Genomic DNA, 24407 nt, shown 5'->3' on the forward strand with positions numbered 1-24407 from the left:
TACAGAGGCAAATAAATAAATTATAGGTCTTTGTCCCAAACATTATAGAGGGCACTGTAGCTCACATGCAGGCAGAAGGCATTAGTTCGATTTGGTATTATTTTCGACACAGACATCATTGCTCCACGTTTGTAACATCCGTGACAATAGAATATTTAATGGATTTTGAAACCAACAATGGAGCTTTCACATAAAGGCGAATGCAATGTTACCAAGATGCTAGATTACAGCTTTTGGAAATAAACATCACAATATCAAGATCCAGAGTCAATGTCAGATCTGGCAAAATGATCTTGCTTATGTTTCGTTAAAAAAGTTCCTTTAAATTAAAAAAATGCAATTTTGAATCAGAATTAAAGCCTTTGATGGGTGAATGTGTAATTTATGAACAAAGTGGAAGACATTCTCAAATAAACATTCTGAAAAATAATGGAACCACAAAGACGGAAAGAAATTAATTCAATGCAAAAGCACACTGTGAATTGAAAGCTAAATATTGAAGACGTTTTAAATGGAGAAAATTAGTGATTTTTTAAATTACTGTATTATTTTAAAAGTAAAAATCCCACAAGAAATGTGCTTATTTTCCCCTCCTGGAGTAACAAAATGTTTAAAACAAACAAGGTCAGGGTAGGTAATTAAGCTCATTCCTTTGTTGGCACTTTACCAATCCAAGCTTATTCATAGTCTCAAGTGCCAGTGACTCACTGAGCTAGAAATTTAAACATCCTCCGTTAAAGGATATTTAAATATAAGGTTGTTAGAAATTGTCAAAATAATATTCGAGGGATATTCATCAGAAAGTTGTTTGGAGGAGGAGAGTTTCAATTATGAGGAGTGGTGGACAGTGAATTTATTTTTGAGGCGCGGAAGAGGCTAAGGGAGACTGTGAAGTATGCACAATTGTGAGTAAGAAGTTCGGCATAAGTTTAAAGGAAGGCAATTGTGGGATTAAAGGGAATCTGATGCAAAGTTCTTTTCACCAATTGGTATTGGAATCTGTTACATCTTGTCCGAGTGGACAACAGACGCAGAAACAAGCAACATTCAAAAAGTGCCTAGGTTAGCACTTGAATTGGCACGGTAGAGAAGGCAAGAGGGCAAATGTTAGGAGTTAGTGTACGTATATTTGATGGCCAGCATGAACATGGTGGGCTGCAAACCACGTTTCCATGCTGTATAACTGATGCCTAATGAAAACATAATAATCCATGCCTAATGAAAACATAATAAAATTGTGACTATCATTAAAGCACCTCGTCTGTCTGCAAAAGTAATATTTTAGTTAAAGTTACCATAAATATCAAATACAAAATAAATTTTATTTTAGATCTGAAGTATAAACAAAATATTCATTACAAAATAAATTCCACAATTTATAACAGCCTGCGCTGTTCAATTTGGCTGCTAGTACTCATGAATTATTTCCTTCTTCCCTCGCACTCGTTGTACAAAATTTAGATTCTGTGGTTGTCAACTGTGAAAACGTTGTTATAAATGGCACAGTACTAATGGGCTCCATCCATTACAAACTATAATTCTTTAGAATCCCCTATTTAATCATAGCTTTGTGAATTATTTAAAATTGAATTTCAGAATCTACTTAATATCTGTTTGCGATTGTATATTGATACAAAATATATTTCTGTTATCTAGATTTGGAACAAAGACCTCCAAATCGTTGCAATCAATCAAAAGAAAAAAGGGCGACAATCATCTTTTCTGGGTTACCTTTCTCCAAACAGGATGTGATGTTTGTTAGAACAGTAACACCATGAGCTGCAATAGCACAGTTGCTATGGTAACAGCACTCTTGTGCAAGTTTTATCAGGTCGTCAGAATGTGCTGGAGCAGTTGAGGTTCCTTTTAAACAACAAAAAAATACAAGCAGTATCAGCTATATGTATATTTCTGCCACACAACTTGAAAATCAGGCAGTTCAATCATGTATTTATATCAAAGATAAAGTTAACCAATTGAGTGCTTTTTGTGCCAACTGCATCCGAGAATCAAATCCATTACAATGTAATCATCAAATATTTGATTAAACCCAAAGTAACTACTCATTTCAAGGATATTTTATCAACATACGACTGACTCCTGGATAAAAATTATTTGATAGAAATGCTGTAAAAACTGAAATGTTGAAATTATCCTTTAGGTCCAAAAGGATTCTATAGGTATTTGTGTGAAGCATAGAACGCTTGCTTTAAAGCAACATACATAAATAGCAAACAGTTATGGTGACAAATAGTACATAGACCTTCACAGCAAGAGTTCAGGAACAATGATATTGGGCTAGAATTATGCAGCACTCTGCTGAGTTCATACCTGGAAATATGGAGTGCCTATTTGGCACAAGAAAGAATATATTTGTCTCAGATGGAGTTCAACAGAAGTGCATTAGAGTGACTCCCGAAATGGCTGGACAAATGGGTACCACAGTGAATCAAGAGTCAAGACTGTTTAATTGGCATATAATAACAACAGAACAATGACATTCATACTTGCAGCAACCTAACAGGACCTTAACACATTGCATGTAATATATAAAAAACTGAAAATGAATATCCCCAGTATTAGTGCAAATAAAATGCCTGAAGATCTTAGTGCAACCAAAGACACTCCTGGGTTCCATGGTGTTGTGTAGTGTTCAGGAACCTGATGGTTGTTAGGAAGAAGCTATTCTTCCTAATGGTAGGAGGGAAGTGAAAGCATAGCCTGGGTTTGTGAGTCTTTGATGATGATGGCTGACTTTTTGAAGCAGAACCTCCTATTGATCCTTTCTATGCGGATGCTCTCAATCAGTGTTTGGATGCCCAGCTATTCACAATTTACATCAACAATTTGGCTGAGGCAAAAAGATAATACTTCCACACTAAACTAGGTAGCATTGTGAGTATGCAGGTGGATGAAGAGGTTTTTGAGGAATATTGAGTGGATGAAACATGACATGGATAATAATGTAGAAAATTACAACGTCATCCATTTTGGTTCAAAGGGACCTTGGCGTGTTTATACACGAGTTACTGAAGGCCACTACGTAGGCGAGCAAACAATTGAAGGGCAAATGGTACACAGCCTTTATTGCAAGAGGATTCGAGTACAATAGTAAAGATGATTTACAGCTATTAGATACAGCATTATTGAGACTGAATCTAGAATATTGTGTGGGAAGGAACTGCAGATGTTGGTTTAAACCAAAAATAGAGACAAAAAGCTAGATTAATTCAGCAGATCCCACAGCATCTCTGGAGACAAGAAACAGGTGACATTTTGGGTTGAGATCCTTCTTCAGACCCAGACTATCAAGCTCTATCTCTGGAATATTGTGTGCAGTTTTGATCTCCTTATCTAATAAAGGGAGTTCAGTGAAGATCATTAGAATGCTTCCAGGGATGACAGATGCCATACGAGAGATGGAAGGGGGTGCTACTGTATTCTTTAGAATTTGGACGAATGAGAAGGGATCTCATCGAAACAACCACAATTCTTTTGAGAGCTTGCCAGTCAGATGCAGGGAGGATGAGTGTAGACTCAAGAGGCACAGTTTGAGAATAAAAGGTAGGTTTTCATGACTAAGTTGAGTAGTCATTTCAATATTGGAGTGTGGTAAATCTTCACAATTCTCTTCCCTAGACAGAAGTTGATAGGTCTCTGGACATTGGGCTGAGGTAGATCAGTCATGAAGAGGGCGAAACATGGTGATTTTTTCTGTTTCTAGTCCAAGATTAATATAGTGCAGCATCCCTGCTACCATCCTGCAGTGCCCTTTAGTTCAAAACTGGGATTAAACCAGAGACCTTACAAGATATAGGACTCCCTGCACAAGGGAGTCCTATATCTAACAATACATTCATCAATAAAACAACCCAAAGACTAAAACAACATTTTGTTGATACTATAGTACTCCAGGCTATAATTAGATATACCACAAGAATATTGGACTTCATCCCAAGACTACTGAGTAAGGGCCCCGTCAGCATACAGGAGAATACATAAGCACCCAAAAAAAACGTATATACAAGAACCTGGGCACTGCATTTAACAGTACAGCCTCCATCACCTGTAGGCTATGCTCCAACAATCACAATTGTCCTGTTAACAATATAGTGGCCAGTATAAAGTGGTATGACTTATTGGCTGATGGTTTAAAACAATGGGTCCCAAAAGATTTACAATGAAACATGGACTCCATTCATTGTTTCAGACTTTGCCACTTTTTCATGTGTAAGAATGCAATTTCACGCCGTTGATTAAGCTAATGAAAAGTTAAGCAACACTAGTCACTGGCCTTACCTTGTGAATTATAGTAGTACTGTTTCAATGCTATAGTTCCCGATAGCGTGGACAAAACTGAAAGTGTGCCCAATTTCAAACTGTCGTAAGGGCTCTGAAGGGCACATTCACACAGCGACTTAACAGAGAAAAGAAAAGCATGTTATAATTATGTTCTCGGAAAGATAAGTAAATAAATAGTTAGACATTGTAATGAGAATTAAACAGATTTAGTATTTTTAAGACACAGGACCAGATGCAGCATCAGTTCCACAAAACTTTGCCTTGGAGTAGTCTGATTACATATAGAATCATAAAGATCATAAATAGGCCACCCCTGCTTTTTCAACCTCTTAGAAAGAACTACACAATGAATACACCTAAAATGAACAACCAACCTCAAATACATTAAACAATTTAAGCATTGAATTACTTTTATTATAAGTTGTCAAAATAACTGGTTAATTACAAATCTTTGCCCTTACTGATCTATTGTTTACATTTTATGAAGTAAAACGGTTCTTTTCCAATCACCTGTAAATATTTAGAAATAGCATTTATAAAGTAACTTTGGCATTAAGAAATACCCCAATTCTCTTCAGAGCTCTAAACCAGTGGGTGTTCAGGATGGATATTCAAAACAAATGTTTAACAAATTGCATCAGGAGGACTTAGAACAGTAAATTTAGAAGTCTATAAATAAGGCTGCTGAGAATTCTGTGGAAAGTGTGGAAAAGGGAGGATGGATGCATTGAAGATCAGAACAAATGTGCGAGAGGAAACACAAAGTTGAAGAAGATGGTGACAATAGGAGAAGCAAAAACAGAGGAGCTACTTCATGGGAAACAGGCAAGGATTTTTAATTTACTGTAGTAAGATAAAGGTCGCCACTGAGGAGGTGGTTGATGAGGAAAGTAAAGTATGTTGAGAGAGACTAGACAAATTGAGACCCGTTGGGTCCTGTCCCCTCAACGCTCGTTTGCGGGTGGGGGGGGCTGCGGCGTCACACACACTAACCACCCCCCACACACACACACACACTAACCCCCCCGTCCTGATATTATATTAATAAGCTCTTTTTACCCCATCCCCCGCCCTATCCACTCACGCATAGCCCCCAACTGCGCAGGCGCGGCTAGAGAGAGGGCAGAGAGAGAGAGAGGGCAGAGAGAGAGAGTGTGCAGAGAGAGAGCGAGGGAGAGGGAAAGAGAGAGAGAGCTCGGAGAGAGAGAGCGAGAGAGCGAGAGAGCGAGAGCGAGAGCGAGAGCGAGAGAGAGAGAGAGAGAGAGAGAGGGCAGAGACAGGGAGAGAGAGAGGGGAGAGAGGGCAGAGACAGGGAGAGAGAGAGGGCAGAGACAGGGAGAGAGAGGGCAGAGACAGGGGGAGAGAGAGAGAGGGCAGACAGGGAGAGAGGGCAGAGAGAGAGAGGGCAGAGACAGGGAGAGAGGGGGCAGAGACAGGGAGAGAGAGCGCAGAGACAGGGATAGAGAGTGCAGAGACAGGGATAGAGAGCGCAGAGACAGGGATAGAGAGCGCAGAGACAGGGATAGAGAGGGCAGAGACAAGGATAGAGAGGGCAGAGGCAGGGAGAGAGAGGGCAGAGAGAGGGAGAGAGAGGGCAGACAGGGAGAGAGAGAGGGCACTCGCAGCGCGAGCAAAAATACAGAGGGCAGAGAGAGAGAGAGAGGGCAGAGACAGGGAGAGGGCAGATATAGGGAGAGAGAGGGCAGACAGGGAGAGAGAGGGCAGAGACCGGGAGAGAGAGAGAGGGCACTCGCAGCGCGAGCAAAAATACAGCGGGTTTTATTCAAAGGTCTTGCGAGCGGCGCGGCCGGGCGACGTGACTCGCAGCGCTTGAACACAACGTGCAGCCATTGTGACGTCATCACTTCATCGGTTTTCAATTTCTAAAGTTATTTTAAATTTTTGAACATTTTCATAAATATCTCATGAAATAAAGAATGAATTTTTCAGGTAAGACAATTTTGGACTCCACCAGATAAAACTCTGCAAAAATATGTGAACATTTTAAGGTAAGAGCATTGTTTTTCGGAGCAGATGTGATTGAATGAATGAATGAATGAATACGTTTATTGTCATTGCACAATACTGTGCAACGAAATTCCATTGCATCTCCTCCGGTTAAAAAAATACAAACACGACAACCATTGACACATATGTACACTTATTAGTAAAAATAATAAATAAGTATTTTAAAAGAATTTTAAAAGAATGTTGCATTTCTTAGAATTACATTTTGCTTCCCCAGTGTTCTCTGTTGGAATTAAGTTATTTTAACGCACATGGGTAGAAACTATTTTTTAGTCTACAGAGCCTTCAGAGACCTGAATCGCCTCCCAGAGGGTAGCAGAGTGAAAAGGTGGTTGGCAGGGTGGGATGTGTCCTGCTTGATGTTTGTGGCCCGGCGCAAGCATCGGGCCCTATATATATCATCCAAGGAGGGCAGTTGAGCGTTTGTAATGCTTTGTTATACTCTAATTATAATGCTCTAATTATACACACACACGCACACACATCCAAGATCAGATGTTTAATAGTTATAAGATAAGATATGATAAGTGTTAAAGAAAAGCTCTGCTGGAAAATTATTATGGAACTGATAAGAACCAACTGGAATAGTGTCCAATTTTTGAATTATTAAAAATGGTATCAGAGAAATGAGAGAAGTCATGGCAAGATCAGCAGGTCCTCTCAGAGAACCGTACCAAAAAGGAAAATTTAAGCAAGTTTGTCCAAAATAATTGATAATGTAGATGGAAACTATATTAATTGGTGGAATGAATGGTGACCAGAAGGCATAGATTTACAGTTGAAACCAGCAAAAAGAAAATTGAATTAGAACAAAAGTTATTTTAAAGCCCGTTGATTTGATCTAGAGTTCACAATTTGAACGGATGAAGGAAGCAAATTTAAACAGTAGTTTCAAAAAGGGGATTTATTATTGGAAAGTAAAAGATCGATCATGGGGAAAGTCCTATTGTGAAATTCTAGGAGTTGGAAAATACACAAATGGCCCTTTTCTACTGTCCTTCTTCAGCCCATGAAGAATTCTTAAGATCAAGAATGATTTGTTTCTATTCAGTTCTGTGGGTTCTGAGGTGACGAATGAGGCTGGAGTGGGAACACAGATACCCCCCCCCCCCCCACCCCCAGATAGTACAGGTGCCAGATGAGGCAGATGGGTGGGTAGATAGTGAGGTGGTGCACACCTTCTTTGTACCGTACGATTTTATGACCAGACTGACAACATGGACACAAAGAAATATTAGTTAGTTGACAAAGCGCAAAATCAAATTGTCCAGAATAAGCTTATTAATTGTCAATTTATGAATAGAAATTGCAAAAAAACATGTTTGAGACAGATAGGCAGGAAAGAGGAAGCCATTATGCATTCTTTCCAAGGCTCTCTAAAGCTGGTTCTCAACATCAATGTTATGGTCCAAGAATTATCTTGTTATTCCTGGACATGAAATGTGCCCGTTCAAAGCACATCAAAACCCTGATTGAAGATGTTGCAAACCACCAAGAAGTCATACCATTTAAAATATATATTTCTATACCAAACTAATTAGAAACTATATGAATAACAGTAGCTATTAGACACTGTATGAATAACAGTATAATAGGACTTAATATTGAAGTTACCTGAATGTTATCTCTGCTCCACATGTGTGGTGTTTTATTAGCTAACATTTTTAGGTCCTGAAAAGAAAGCCTCTTCACAGCTTTTCTGGGGTCTTCTTTCAAATACTGCAGCAAAAGCTGAATCTTTTCCAACAAAGGCGACGAAAGAAAACAAGAAAATTAGTTACAGTATTTAAATAGACAAATTAGCAATTTACAATCCAAAATCATTATAAAAAGGAAGACAAAATGCTGGAGTAACTCGGTGGGACAGGCAGTATCTCTGAAGAACATGGATGGATAGGGAATGTTTCGGGTTAGGACCATTCTTCAGAATAATTGCAAGGGAGGTGGATGCAATGTCACCTATCCATGTTCTCCAGAGATGCAGCCTGATCCATTGAGTTACTCGAGCAATTTTGTGTCTTTCTTTGGTACAAAGTCTGTCTGTCTGTCTGTCTGTCTGTCTATGTTACTAAAACTCACATCTTGTTTCTATATTTGCCTGGATTGTTTGGGCCTTTGTACCTATATTTGCGCAAAACGGTACACCATAGCGCTACAATTTTTGCACCACCTTACTCACCATTGTCCTGTAATGTGCAAAAAAAATAGTTTTGTTCAGATTTATGCCATATTTTACAAGTTATTCACGTTTTAAACCTTAAATAATTTAAAACAGCGCCCCCACTTGCCGTCCTAGACTGACTTCACAAAGGACACCCAAACGGGTCCTCAGTGCGGCCTTTGCACAATTTCAAACCACCATCTTTTTTTCCTTGGGCCACAACCGTTGTACGGGTACGCTGCCTTCCACTTTACTGCTGCTCGGGGCCCGCGGGGAGGGAGGAGCGCTAACCGGGGCTGTTGCTGCTCCGTGCCTGTGCGGAGGGAGAGGGGCGGGATCCTGTGCATGGAGTTGGAACTCCGGGGTCTGGGAGAGGCCGTGCCAGCGACCCGCCCGTGGGGAGGGAGAGGAAAGGCACCCGGGTCCGGGGGCGGCGAGAGGCCAGGCCGGCGACCCGCCCACTGGGAGGGAGAGCGCTGGCAGGGAGAGGAGCGGCACCCGCAGACTCGGCCTCTCCCTCCCCCGGTTCCGCGTACCCGATAGCGGCCGCCATGAGGAGCGGCTTCGGGCCCGCGGGGAGGGAGAGTGCGGGGAGGGAGAGCAGCGACACCTGGGGCAAGGACATTTTCATTGTGGGGGGGGGGGTGGGGTGGGGTGGGATAGGCGGAGGTGAGGAGTGCGGGAGCAGGGAGGGAATGAGTTATGGAGGGAGGGAGGGTAGGGAAAGGAGAGGGAGAGAGAGGTAAGGGAGGGAGTGGGGGAGGGGAGAAGGAGAAGGGAAAAAAGAGAGAGGGTGAAGAGGAGGGGGAGAGAGTCCTGAGGGATGAGGATTGGGGTAGGAAGAGGGATGGCGAGGTAATGGTGGAGGGGAGGGGGAAGAGAGTAAGGGGGTGAGGGGAGGACAGGGAGGATAATGGTGGAGGCAAATAGGGGACTGAAGAGGGAGAGTGAGATGCGTTCACTTTGATCTTATTTTTTACAAGTTATTGCCACGTCAGCACAATTGGGGGCTATGGGTGAGTGGTGGAATATTGCGTTGGGGAACCAGGCCTCCCGTGTGACAGGGACCCAACGGGTCCCACTTGGTCTAGTTATTTTTTTAAAGTTCATTACAATGAATTCCAAGGAACATTTTCTCATCACTGCTCTTCACTGCATGTAATAAAATTACAAAAATATTTAAAAACCAGAAAGTGCTGGAAATTCAGGTCAAGCAGCAGTGGAGATGCAGTAACTAAATTGCAGGTTGCAATAGTAAGTACACTGCAGGTCGATGATCTTTCATTAAAGTTTTAATACTTTTACATTTTACATATGTTTTACTCTCATTTTTAGAACAAAGCTTGCTTTCCTTTTTAATTCAGTCTTTCAGTTATTTGAAATTATAAAGTGTGGCATCCCGGTCCAACAATCGTTTCTTTTCCAAACCAAGCCCCATGCATATTATAGCGTGAGAGACACCCCCATCATATTCAATGCCATAAACTAAACATGAATAACTTATGTGTCATCTGCGTTGCCAGCAACATAACCTTGCTGGATTACGAAAGTTGAAAGCAAGAAGTAACCCAAGGATTGACTTTATAATGTGTAATTTATTGTTCTTACATCCCCAGTGGACAGCTGCACTAACAAATAGTAAAAGGACAGAAATATCAGGTTATCTATTTGTGATTACCCAGCAATAACCACTCAGAATTAAACAAATTATATATATAATCAATTTAAATATCAAAGTGAACTGCACTGGTGATTTTCTGGTAAATATAAGGTATTTGAAAGATTGCTCTGATAACTTTTACCTGCTTTGGGATGTCAACCAGTGACGAAGCAGCTAGTTGTGTAAACGTATGCAGGGTGACAATCACCATCTTGGTGGAAGGGTACAGTGCCACTAGTTGCTGAAGGAGAACACGGGTGCTGGAGGCAAGGGTGGCATCATGATGCATGTACTGCAGAATTGGTATCAGTTTTAACTTCAGATCCACAGGTGTTGCTAGTCCTGAAAAACAAGGCTTAAAATGAGTTTTGTTATTCATCCCTACTTTTAGTTCTCCTTAAATTCAGTAACTGCAAAACATTTTTGACCAATGGGCAGGGGTAGGGTCACTATAAGGGGAAGGTATCTATAGAATACCAGAATCGGAAAACCAATGTCACACTTTGGATACAGAAACGGAGGGGTTAACAACAGCAGAGTTGTAGATATATATTGTCGTATACATCTGTTCATGTCTATCTCAAAGTCCATTGAATAAAACAGTTGCTTTGCACAAAATGTTATGCAAACTGCAATCCTAAAACTAATTAATCTATTTTGGTGTTAATCAGTTTGCTTTTCCCTTTGCTTCACACATACAACTGGTCAAATCTGGCTCACAGTTTAAAAATTATTTTTAAAAAGTGTTGTGTCCTTCTATTTAAGAGATCCACACAGCACAGAATAAATTGAGCTTATTAATGCGAATGCAGGATTATTCTTCACACTGGATACACAAAATGTCAGACTGTAATTTCTGTTGGAAATTACTTCAAGCTGATAGGGAACGTTCTTTATAAGATAGTCGAGTTCCTGTGAATCAGAAAAAAAACAAAACTACAAGTAGCCTAATGTGAAGCTACTAATTTTTGTCCAAAAACTACCCCACCCTACTCCTGGCCCTCCTTTTTTCCTTCTCAGCCATCACCTCCCCCTCTTCTGTTCTACTCATCACCCCTCCCTCTGGTTCTACATTTCACCACCCACCTTCCTTCTTATCAGATTCTATCACTTTTATCCTTTCCATCTATAACCTTGGTTACTGTTGGAGGTAATTGTGTGTTTAACCAGTGTTTTGAATCTGGTTTTCACATGGGACCCAGTTGCCTTCTCAACAAAGGCCCAGATCAGGCAGGCACAAAGAACATCTCATCTCGTAGGGCAGTGGTGAGGTTTTCAAACAGGTCAGTTTATTCAAGGCCTCAACAGTATGCACTGTAACACTCTGAGAGAACACAAAATGTTTCAAAGATTCACAGCATCTGCATACTCTTATATTCGGTGTTTCAATTGTTACATGTGGATCTTACATTTATGAAATAATTCATCAGTTATCAGCCTTTCTTTGTAATCATTCATTCTAGTATTCCTTCTCTTAAGAGTAACCAACTTTCTGCCTCCTCTTAATTAATTTAATAATAAAACATTCTCCTATTTGTTTGACAAAAGGGTGCAATAAAGAACCCTTCTAATCTCATGATTAGTTTTATTAGCCTGGAGTACATCATTCTGTGTTTAACTTTACTCTAACTAGCCATGCCTTGTTGTCTAAACACCCCAATCTATCTATTGCCTCACCTAACATGACCTCAAATTACCTTCACTCTGTTGGTCTTTTCTCCCATCATGCTACCCAGCATGTATGGGCTTGGGTTATATACAGTGTCCTCCAGCATGTATGGGCTTGGGTTATATACAGTGTCCTCCAGCATGTATGGGCTTGGGTTATATACAGTGTCCTCCAGCATGTTTGGGACAAAGACCCATCATTTATTTTGCCTCTGTACTCCACAATTTGAGATTAGTAATAGAAAAAAAAAATCACATGTGGTTAAAGTGCACATTGTCAGATTTTATTAAAGGCCATTTTTATACATTTTGGTGTCACCATGTAGAAATTACAGCAGTGTTTATACATAGTCCCCCCATTTCAGGGCACAGTGGTGGGAGTGTTATGGCCTGGGCATGTATGGCTGCTGAAGGTACTGACTCACTTATCTTCATTGATGATACATCTGCTGATGGTAGTAGCATAATAAATTCTGAAGTGTATAGACACATCCTATCTGCGCAAGTTCAAACAAATGCCTCAAAATTCATTGGCCAGCAGTTCATTCTACAGCAAGACAATGGTCCCAAACATACTGCTAAAGCAACAAAGGAGTTTCTCAAAGCTAAAAAACGGTCAATTCTTGCGTGGCCAAGTCATCTCCTCGATCTGAACCCAGTTGAGCATGCTTTTTATATGCTGAAGAGAAAACTGAAGGGGACTAGTCCCCAAAACAAGCATAAACTAAAGATAGCTGCAATATCTTTACCTAATAGTTACAAGGCCTTCTACGCCCGAACCTCCAGACTCAGAAACAGCTTCATTCCCAGAGCTATAGCGGCTCTGAACCGGACCTGCTGAGTGCCCCCCATCCCCCCTGGACTGTCTCCCTCGGATGGTCACGTCACACAGCTTATTTATTTATGTTACTTTTCTTTACATCGGTTGGAAGCTGCATACTAAATCTCGTTGCACTGATGTGCAATGACAATAAAAGATATTATTATTATTATTATTATTATTAATACAGGCCTGGCTGAGCATCACCAGAGAAGACACCCAGCAACTGGTGATGTCCATGAATCACAGACTTCAAGCAGTCATTGCATGCAAAGGATATGCAACAAAATACTAACATGACTACTTTCATTTGCATGACATTGCTGTGCCCCAAACATTGTGGTGCCCTGAAATGGGGGGTCTATGTATAAACACTGCTGTAATTTCTATATGGTGAAACCAAAATATATAAAAATGGCCTTTATTAAAATCTGACATTGTGCACTTTAATCACATGTGATTTTTTAATATTACAAATCTCAAATTGTGGAGTACAGACAAATAAATAAATGATGAGTCTTTGGCCCAAACATTATGGAGGGCGCTGCATATTACAAACTGACAAGTGTCCTTATAATTTCCATTATTTCTTACATCAGTTACAACAGGGCTGCCAACATTGGGTGAGAGTTGAGAGTGAGAAATTGCGAGGGAGCTTAGCGACCGACGGGGGTAGGGAGCTTTTACATTTTTCAGCTTGAATTTGCGCAATCTGGTGCATACTGTCGCAAGTCTTTTAACTTACACTTGAATGCAACAATTATGCTTCAAACTGGATTAGGTATGAATAAGGTCAGGCTAAATTATTCCTAATTACATTGCACGGTAGACCCAGGCTCTGATCAACAGGTGCACATGAATGACTTTGTATATTCATGTTTGGAAACCAGATTATAATTCATGCTGATACATATATATAGAGAAACAAAAACATAGAAACAAGGCAAGAGGAGTCAGACTTCCATCACTGTTGTGAACAAATAAATCAATCAACCTTACCCTTTGACTATAGAAACAAGACATTAATAATGCCACATATTCAACCGTATATGGTTCAATGAAATTAAGATATATATGTAAAACATATATATGGAAACAGGCCCTTTGGCCCACCAAGTCCACACCGACCAGCAATCTACCATACACCAGTTGTATCCTACATGCCAGGGACAATTTACAGAAGCCAATTAACCTAAAACCTGCACTTCTTTTGAGTGTGGGAGAAACTGGAATATCCAGAGAAAACCATAAGGAGAATATACAATGTACCATAGTCAGGATCAAATCTGGGTCTGTGGTGCTGCAAGGCAACGACTCTACTGCTGTGCCACCCCTTTAAATTCTTTTTTCTGTAATATATTTATTGTGGTGTCACGTCAATAAAGATGAACACGTGATTCTGATTTCTGCCCATGGTTGGATAACACCCATCTCGTCATTGTGTTTTATGGCTGCTTTTCAATCTCTTCAGTCTGAAGGTCTCAACCTGAAACATCACCTATTCTTTCTCTCCAGAGATGCTGCCTGTTCTGCTGAGTTATTCCAGCTTTTAGTGTCGATCTTCAATTTAAACCACCATCTGCAGGTGCTTCCTACACTCTTTGTTAAGCGAAACAGGTCTTATTCTCATAATATTATTCAACACAACTAAGTATTTTCTTCACCTCCGTTGCTGCAGAGAATACAATCCCAGTTATCAAATCATTCATCAAAGTGAAAAAAAAATACCAGCCCTGCCAATATGTTCATAAATCACCCCTGGATCCTCTCCAGAGCAATTGCACCCTTTCTACAGTGTGTCATAGTCTTACAGCATGGAAACATGCCCTTCATCCCAACTTGTCCATGCAGATCAAGATGCCCCATCTAAACTATTTATCTGCATTTGTCCCATATCCCTTTAAACCTTGTGTGTCCCAGTGTGTGTGTAAGGGTGTGTGTTAGAGTGTGTGTCAGTTAAGCGGCGACAACACCCGGAGTGAGCGGAGACTTGGCGATGTCCGGGGAGCATTTCCCTCTCTACCCCCCCCCCCCCCGGGAATGCGGGCCGGCCCAGGTGCTCTGTGTCCAGCTGGGGTCCGGGGGAGGTGAGGGTCAGTGACCCGGGGCTCCGGGGGAGGTGAGGGACAGTGACCTGGGGGTCGGGCATCAGAGCGGAGCAATAGCCCGAGATTCATCCCCGCAGCTCCGGAGGCGGCACCGACGCCCCCACTCACCCGGTTCGCTCCTGGCTCCGGGCCGGGGTTAAAACTCCGTGTAGTGTGGACAGAGCAGCCGCCGGACACATAGCCGCCAGAGGTGAGGGTGGGAGGTGTGAGCGGTGCCTCATGTGTCGGTGCTGGGAACACCGCCATGTCTCACCTATCACACCATCTGCACGGGAATGTGAATGCGGGTGAGGCAGCATCTATGGAGCGGTAGACAAAATTGCTGGAGAAATGCTTGAGTCTGAAGAAGGGTCAAACGCAGACATAGACGCTGCCTCACCCGCTGAGTTTCTCCAGCATTATTGTCTACATTGCCATTTTAAATAGTGTGCGATGGGCTTAAGCCAAATGCTCGTTCTTTACGGGAAACCCATCGACAGAAAACTATTCTCATTGGTGAGTGTGGAGTGTGACTTTATTTATTTATTTATTTATTTATGTGTTTGTTTGTTTATTTTTTAAGATGTTTTTTTGAGCGTGACAACTTCTGTCATCAGCGTGAGAATTTCGACAAATGCGTGAGTCTCACGCTCAATGCGTGAGAGTTGGCAGCCCTGGTTACAATCACTACCTTCCTCACCCCCATCCAACTCACCTGGACCCACCTATCAACCCGTTCCCTCATATTATTCTACGAGCTATCGCTCCACGACTCAGTCTGAAGAAGGGTCTTGACCCAAAACGATGCCTGTCCATTTCCTTTCACAAATGCTGCCTGACCTACTGAGTTCCTCCAGCAGTTTGTTTCCTTTTTCCATGTCAAATATGGCCCAATAACAGCTACTCCCAACCAGCTTCTACCTGACACTAATGTAATCAGCTTTCACTAATTTAGCATTTTCTCCCAAGTTCCAGTTTTATCTCAATACCCAACTATCTGAGAATTTACAGAATTATGATCACTGCTCCCCTCAAAATGTTCTCCCACCGAAACTCAGATCATCTGGCCAGGCTCATTTCCCAACACAAATTATCCACACAGTGTCAAGAAACCTTTCCTGATGCACCTAACAAATTAATCCCCATTTAAACCTCTAGCACGAAATGCATAATACTTGTTTTAAAGTACTGGTATAATACAATGAAAGACGATAGATACTCTAAAAAATGAGTTTACGAAAACTTACCTTCAATCATTTCGCCAATTTTGTTACAAATTCCAGTAGCAAAATCCCTAATGGGAAGTACAAAGCAAATAATCATTAATCGTAAATTCACAATCATAAACCACAGTGATTTAACAAAATTCATAAATAAAATTCTGTGATAGTAGTTATAGAATGATACTATATCAAAACAGACCCATCTGCCTAGCTCATTCATGCTGTCGAAGATGTCCGAGTCTAATCTGAGACTAATCCAAGATTTATCTGGGCTACTCCCATTTGCCTATGTTTGACCCATATCACTCCAAACCCTTTCTATCCGTGTACCGACCGGTTTTTACAAGGCAACTATACCTGCTGCCAGAGCTTCCTCTAACAGTTCTTGTACTCACTTGGATTGTGCAGAAAAATGTGCGGCAGCAAAAATGGCAGCTTCCACTTCAATATTATCATGCGAATCCAAACTTTGCCGAATACTGTGATGAGCATTTTTTCTGTCAGGAATAATGGAAGCCATACTTCCCAGCATTCTGCATAAGGAAACAATTCCTTGAATTATATTTTCATTGTCATGGCACATACATGAACAAAAATATAACTACTGATATGGAAAATAAACTGCAGCCACTTTGTATTGATAAACCAGGGAACTGCATTTGATTCAAATTGCCCTCACAAAAAACTCAGTGCCAAGTATGTCAACTAGAATAAAAATCAATCAAATAGTGGAGATGATATGTGCTATAATAGCAAGACTTGCAAGGTCCACTGAAAAATCAAATTTCCAATGGCCCCTTTAAATATCCACTTTTTATTCCGTTTGATAACAATATTTTCTTTAAATCAGGGCCTGTTATTACGAGTTTATTCAGAATTAATTTACAGTTATTTCTTCAACATCCAGTGACAATAGAGTCTGAAGAAGGGTTTCGGCCCGAAACGTTGCCTATTTCCTTCGCTCCATTGATGCTGCTGCACCCGCTGAGTTTCTCCAGCTTTTTTGTGTACCGACAATATATCATACATCTCTTGAAACACAGCATACTTAACAGGAGTATAAATGAACAGTGTTATTTAATGTCTAATGTTAGTTTGGCTGTCTTATTTTGACAAATTATTCATAAATCACAACCAATACAAGTGCCTCAATGCGTATCTTCACTTAAATTATCTTACCTGAGAGTGATGGCTCTAGCCACTGGATCATTGCTATGGATAACTGAGAAGACCCTTTTCACAAACTCATCAACATTTAAGATTTTCTCCAGATGCTTTTCACTCTGCTGAGTCACCTTCAGTACACATAGTCTCAAAAAGTTGTTTCTAAAGATGAAAAGTGGCCAAATTAATGCAACTCTTTCCCCTACCGAAATTAAAATGTTAAAAATAGCAATCAGCATTATTCTTTCAAGTGATCGTAACACTTACCCAACTCTGAAGATGTCTGCCAGTTTCAAAAAAGCTGAATTTATAAGAATTGGAAATGGGTACTTCTGGAACAGTCGAGGAAAACGAACAACTGCCTCACACTGCTCACCAAGTTTTCCTGACCTTAGCCCTGAAGAGAAAGAATACAAAACACTGCATTTCAACATCATTTCTCAGCTTCGCATTTTAAAGATAATGCAGGTTGGAATCAAAACATTTTTGTATTGTATGGTTCATTGTCATATTGGCACTGAACTATATGCAAATAAAGAATTTCACTGTACCTAGGTACACTAGACAATAAAGTACCTTTGAGTGATACCATTTGACCATTAGTGGGTATTTCTTAGGAACCGTAATAGAAGGCATAGTATAGTGGCGCTGCAGTTGTCTCACAGTTGCTACGAACCAGGTTCAACTGACCCAAGAGCTGTCAGTGCGGAGGTTGCACATTTTCCCTGTGTTCACATAGGTCTCCCCTGGCTGTTATAGTTTCCATCCGCATACCAAAGACATGCTAGTTGTTCAGTTATAGTAAATCTCCGCGACATAGATAGGTGATAAAGGATTCACAGGGGCATTGTGTGTAATTCTTCAAGAAAAAAGGCAAACATGCCATCTGAATATATTTTGTGCAGAATATTTGATGAGCTGACTCTAATGCAGATGATACATACAGTGGCAGTAATAAAAGTGTGGTATTTGAAATTGATTTAAAAAAAACACACACACACACACGAAAGTCACCAGCTTCAAGTTTCTGGGCTCTGCATATCTCTGAAGATCTGTGCTGGACAGCTCAACTTCTAAAGAAAATCAAGGAGATTCAGCATGTCAATGAATAGTTTTTGAACTTCTGTAGATGTTCGGTAGAGAGCATACTCTCTAAATACTCTCTCTCTAAACTCTCTTTAATGGTTTAATCTTGGCCTTTTTGGCAACTCAGACACCCAGGAACAAAAGAGATTAAAGAGTGGTAGACATTGCCCAGTTATTTATTAATAAACCTGAATGTTACAGATTTTAATAAAGGCTATATTTATACTTTTTGGTTTCACCATGTAGAAATAACAGCTGTGTTCATACATAGTCCCCCCCCCCATTTCAGGACACCAATATGTTTGGGACACATGACATTTGGTCGGTGGGGGTGCTGCGAGACGGCTGCCCTGCCAGCAGCATGTTAGTCATTTCTACTTTTTTTGTTTTTTAGTATGTCCAAATGTGTGTTTTAATGAATCTTGGTGTGTCTTGTGTGGGGGGTGGTGTGGGGGGGTAAGGGGGAAACCGCTTTTGGTCGCCTCCTCCACAGAGGCGACTTTTTCCATGTCGCCTCCCTCGTGGCCTAACACCAAGGATTGGTGCGGCCCTTCCCGGAGTCAGGCCCGGAGCTTCAGCAGCGGGCGCAGCGTGAACATTTCCCAAACGCTGGCCCACGGCCTACAACATCTGAAGCCGCGGTCTGCGGAGCGTCTAGCTGCGGACACGGCATCCGGTGCCTGGGACCCCTCATTGGGGATCCCTGGAGAAGAAGAGCTCCGACCCGCCAGCCTACATCTGAAGGCGCGGACTGTGGAGCTTCTAGCCGCGGGTGCGGCTGGGACTTACGGATTTACTTACCATCTGGAGCGGGATCCCTCGCCGGGGATCCCTGGAGAAGAGCTCCGACCGCCGGCCTACTTCATCTTGAAGCCTCGGTCTCCAGTAGGGAAGCACCGATTCAGGACTTACCTTTCAGACGAGAGGGCCTGTACATCTGCCCGACCGCAGCGGCGACTGCGGAGGTATTGGCCTCGACCACGGGGGAACAATGGAGGAGGACTGACTGTACTTTGTGCCTTCCACCACAGTGAAGAATGCTGTGGTGGATGTTTGTGTTAAATATTTATTGTGTATTGTGTGTTTTTTTTAAATTGTATGTGATTAATAAATCTGATTGAGCTTTATAGGTCCCTAGTGGCGGCGCGGCTCTGGCTGCAGCGGCTCTCCGGCAGTCCTGTTTGTTTTGTGTTTTTTGGGTTGTTTATTTTCGTTTTGGTTAGTCTAGTTTTGGTTTTTAGTTTGTGTTTTGGGGGGGGGGGGGGTTGAAACGGGGCTTGCTGTCTCTCCCTGCGGGGGAATGCGACTTTTTTGTCGTATTCCCCTTCTCTGCCTCCGTCTGCGCTGAGGCCTAATGGCGGAGCTGGCGACCTCGAGGCTCAGGAGGCAGAGCCCGCCAGGACTCGCACTGAGCTCGCTCCCGTGAGGACGGCCCGGCTCGGGGCTGGAACAGGGCTTTCGTGAGGGGCTGTGACGGCCGGCCCGAGGAAGGAACGGTGCTCCCGTCGGAGTAGCCGAGCTCGGGGAGGTACGGCGTTCCCAGCCTGAGGGAGGAGCGGCGCCCAGTCGGGGCGGCCCAGCCTGAGGGAGGAGCGGTGCCCGGTCGGGGCGGCCTGGCGCGAGGGAGGAGCGGCGGCCTGGCGCGAGGCTGAGACGGTGGCAGTACTCACGTGAGGGCGATCCGGCTCGGGGCTGGAACGATGCTCCGGGGGCTGGGACGGCAGTTCTGGTGGTGGTGGCCTGAGACCGGGGGTTCGGCCGCGGGCCAGCGGCTGCGTCAGCAGGTCTGGTGAGCGGCAGCTTCGACTACCCCGGGCCGCGGTGTTTGAGCCGCAGGACAGGTTTTAACATCGCCCGGGGGGTATCGCCTCAGCGCAGAAGGAGAAGAGGAGGGAAGAGACTGCAGCCCTAAGACTTTTGCCTCCATCACAGTGAGGAGATGTTGGGTGGACTCACTGTGGTGGATGTTAATATGTGTTTATTGTTGTTTTTTATTGTATTGTATTATATGTATGACTGCTTAAATTTCGTTCAGACTTCGGTCTGGATGACAAATAAAAGGCTATTCTATTCTATTCTGATTGATTGACTTCACAGGCATTTGTAATTGCTCAGGTGTGTTTAATTGCCTCCTTAATGCAGGTATCAGAGAGCTCTCAGCACCTAGTCTTTCCTCCATTCTTTCCATCACCTTTGGAAACTTTTATTGCTGTTTATCAACATGAGGACCAAAATTGTGCAAATGAAAGTCAAAGAAGCCATTATGAGACTGAGAAACAAGACTAAAACTGCTAGAGATATTAGCCAAACCTTAGGCTTACCAAAATCAACTGTATGGAACATCATTAAGAAGAAAGAGAGCACTGGTGAGCTTACTGAAATTGCAAGGCTGGCCAAGGAAGACCTCCACAGCTGATGACAGAAGAATCTATAATTAAGGAAAAATGCCCAAACACCTGTCCGACAGATCAGAAACACTCTGCTGGAGTCAGGTGTGGGTTTGTAAATGACCATTGTCCGCAGAAGACTTCACGAACAGAAATACAGAGGCTCACTGCAAGATGCAAACCACTGGTTAGCTGCAAAAATAGGATGGTCGGGTTACAGTTTGCCAAGAAGTATTTAAAAGAGCAACCACAGTTCTGGAAAAAGGTCTTGTGGACAGATGAGACGAAGATTATCTTATATCAGAGTGAGGGCAAGAACAAAGTATGGAGGAGAGAAGGAACTGCCCAAGATCCAAAGCATACCACCTCATTTGTGAAACACGGTGGTGGGGATGTTATGGCCTGGGAATGTATGGCTGCTGAAGGTACTGGCTCACTTATCTTCATTGATGATACAACTGCTGATGATAGTAGTATAATTATTTCCGAAGTTTACAGACACATCCTATCTGCTCAAGTTCAAACAAATGCCTCAAAACTCATTGGCCGGTGGTTCATTCTACAGCAAGACAATGATCCCAAACATACTGATAAAGCAACAAAGGAGTTTTTCAAAGCTAAAAAACGGTTAATTCTTGAGTGGCCAAGTCAATCACCCGATCCGAAACCAATTGAGCATGCCTTTTATATGCTGAAGAGAAAACTGAAGAGGACGCCCCCAAAACAAGCATAAGCTAAAGATGTCTGCCATACAAGCCTGGCAGAGTATCACCAGAGAAGGCACCCATCAACTGATGATGTCCATGAATCGCACACTTCAAGCAATCATTGCATGCAATGGATATGCAACAAAATACTAAACATGACTACTTTAATTTACATGACATTGCCGTGTCCCAAACATTAGTGGTGGCCCGTCGGTGCCGAGATGTGCAGTCTCAATTCCGGTGAGTTCTGACATGGATCACAAGTCCAATTCGTGAACCGCACACTTGAGGGCAGTGGGGTCAGATGAAGGTCATCGCTTGTGAGTTTGGGGCGGCAGCCTTCCTCCTCTCCCTGGCTTTCGTAAGTCACTCTAGGCGACGCTCCTCGAAGCTGCTGGACGCAATCTTTGTACCGCTTCCTGAGACGCCCACGGTTCCTTTGTCACTGGGAGAGCATGCTGTGGAAGGCCTGTCAAGGCATGCGGGTTTCATCCAACTTGGTGACGTGCCCAGTTCATCGGAGCTGTGCTTTGATGATCATTGCCTCGATGCTTGTGAAGCTGGATCTATCCAATACTTCTAGGTTGGGCACTTTGTCCTGCCAGCGAATGCCCATGATGGACTGTAACAGGCATATATAGAACTTCTCAAGTTGACGGATGTGATTCCTATACAAGGTCCATGTTTCACAGCCATAGAGCAGGCTGGAAAGCACAACTGCACAAACATTAATGGTGCCCTGAAATGGGGGGACTATGTATAAACACTGCTGTAATTTCTACATGGTGAAACCAAAATGTATAAAAATGGCCTTTATTAAAATCTGACAATGTGCACTTTAACCGCATGTGATTTTTTTTCTATTACAAATCTCAAATTGTGGCGTACAGACGCAAATAAATAAATAATGGGTCTTTGTACCGAACATTATGGACGGCATTGTAATCATGTGTTGCCTTTCTACTTACTGGATAGTGCACAACAAAAGCTTTTCACTGATCCTCGGTACATGTGACAATAAACTAAACTGGATATAGAATATTCAAATTTCTTTATTTTCAAGTCACAGATCAGAGTATCATTGACAATCATGAGCAGTGTATTTCCAGCCCAACATTCAAATCATCCTGCTGCAGTGCAGATGCTGGTTAATACACAAAGTCAAGGACTGCTCTCAACCCAACCACAGACTGTTTACCCTCCTACCATCCGAGAGGCGCTACAGGTCTCTCCGTTGCCGGACCAGCAGGTCCAGGAACAGCTTCTTCTCTGCGGCTGTTACATTACTCAACACTGTACCTCGGTGATTGCCAGTCATCCCCCCCCGCCCCCACACTCCTTCCACCAGAAGAAATTGCACTACTACGACTGTATGCACGTAAATATATTTATTATTGCTCATATTCTATGTCGCTCTTCTAGGAAGATGCTAACTGCATTTCATTGTCTCTGTACTGTACACTGCACAATGACAAAGTTTGAATCTGAATCTGAAAAGGACACCAAATGCTGGAGTAACTCAGCAGGTCAGGCAGCATCTCTGGAGAATAGGTGACGTTTTGGGCCGTGACCCTGCTGCAGACTGATTGGAGTGAAAAGAAGAAAGCTGGTAAAGGGGAGAGGCAGGACAAAGCGTGACAAGTTATAGGCCGACACAGACGAGGGTTTATTTTGACACGCTGGTGGTTGGGACAAAAGGCAGAGGTGTCCATCCATATGTGTAGGATGGAATCGCAGATGCTGGTTTAAACCTAAGATAGACACAAAAAGCTGGGGTAACTCAGCGGGACAGGCAGGATCTCCGGTGAGAAGGAATGAGTGACGTTTTGGTTCGAGAACCTTCTTCAGACACTTCCCAGCCATCCCAATATGTCCATCCATATAAAACTTTGCACGTTGGTTCATATTCAATTTGATTATTGCATAAATAATTCGAGTATGACAGATGTAGAAAGTTTTCAGTCCTTCTATGATCAAAACATTTCAGTTGTTTTATTTATTTGAAAAGAGCTGCCATACAATAACGGAGACAGTGGCTATTACAGGTTTCAAACAGTGACAAACCAGGATTAGGTTTGGATTCCTGTCTTAAGGGGGGTGGGGGAGTGAGTTTATGGCCGATGACAGAGAAATGTCTCACAAAATGAAGCGTGAGGATGGAGGGAACAAGATCACAACAACACTTGTAGTGAAGTGAAAGGCAGGCGGGTGATTTATTTACAACAACCGCGCCGTGGAGCCGGGAGCCGCGGATACCGCACTTCAGGCACCACCTCCATCTGCCCGGCATCGGCGGCAGAAGGGTCTCGACCCAAAAAGCCACCCATTCCTTCACCTCCATAGAATCATAGAAAATAGGTGCAGGAAGAGGCCATTCGGCCCTTCGAGCCATCACCGCCATTCATTGTGGTCATGGCTGCTCGTCCCCTATCAATAACCCGTGCCTGCCTTCTCCCCATATCCCTTGACTCCACTAGCTCCTAGAGCTCTATCTAACTCTCTCTAAAATCCATCCAGTGACTTGGCCTCCACTGCCCTCTGTGGCAGGGAATTCCACAAATTCACATCTCTCTGGGTGAAAAAGTGTTTTCTCACCTCAGTCTTAAATGACCTTCCCTTTAAGCCTAAGACTGTGGCCCCTAGTTCTGGACTCGCCCAACATTGGGAACATTATTCCTGCATCTAGCTTGTCCAGTCCTTTTATAATTTTATATGTTTCTATAAGATCCCCCTCATCCTTCTAAACTCCAGTGAATACAAGCCTAGTCTTTTCAATCTGGAGAATGCGCCCCAATCTCCATTTACGGGGAAAGTGTGGAGAGAGTGTCCAGCTTTAAGTTTCTGGGCACTCACTTTTCAGAAGACCTCACATGGTCCACAAACACCACCGCGCTGGTCAAGAAGGCACAGCAACGACTGTTCTTCCTGAGGACATTAAAAAAGACTGGTCTGCCCCAACAGCTGCTGACAACGTTCTACCGCTGCACCACAGAGAGCATACTAACGTATGGCATCTCTGTGTGGTATCTCAGCTGCACGGAGGCGGAGAGGAGAGCTCTTCAGCGCGTCGTCAACAGAGCGCAGCGGATCATCGGGACAGAGCTACCAGCCTTG

At 42.8% G+C, this 24407-nt stretch overlaps 1 protein-coding gene across 1 annotated transcript in view; it reads right to left on the minus strand.

Annotated features, from left to right (window-relative positions):
• ints7 (integrator complex subunit 7) overlaps positions 1 to 24407 on the minus strand; it is a 62501-nt gene that overhangs the window by 37186 nt on the left and 908 nt on the right. Inside the window, exons 2-9 of the mRNA XM_033025303.1 lie at positions 17381 to 17510; positions 17129 to 17275; positions 16345 to 16482; positions 15974 to 16020; positions 10294 to 10493; positions 7945 to 8067; positions 4300 to 4417; positions 1732 to 1863 (exon numbers count right to left, since the gene is read on the minus strand). Of these exons, the coding sequence (XP_032881194.1) occupies positions 1732 to 1863; positions 4300 to 4417; positions 7945 to 8067; positions 10294 to 10493; positions 15974 to 16020; positions 16345 to 16482; positions 17129 to 17275; positions 17381 to 17510 (1035 nt within the window). The remainder of the gene's footprint in view (positions 1 to 1731; positions 1864 to 4299; positions 4418 to 7944; positions 8068 to 10293; positions 10494 to 15973; positions 16021 to 16344; positions 16483 to 17128; positions 17276 to 17380; positions 17511 to 24407) is intronic.

The sequence above is a fragment of the Amblyraja radiata genome, chromosome 8 (assembly GCF_010909765.2).
Source record: "Amblyraja radiata isolate CabotCenter1 chromosome 8, sAmbRad1.1.pri, whole genome shotgun sequence".
Taxonomy (NCBI): Eukaryota; Metazoa; Chordata; class Chondrichthyes; order Rajiformes; family Rajidae; genus Amblyraja; species Amblyraja radiata.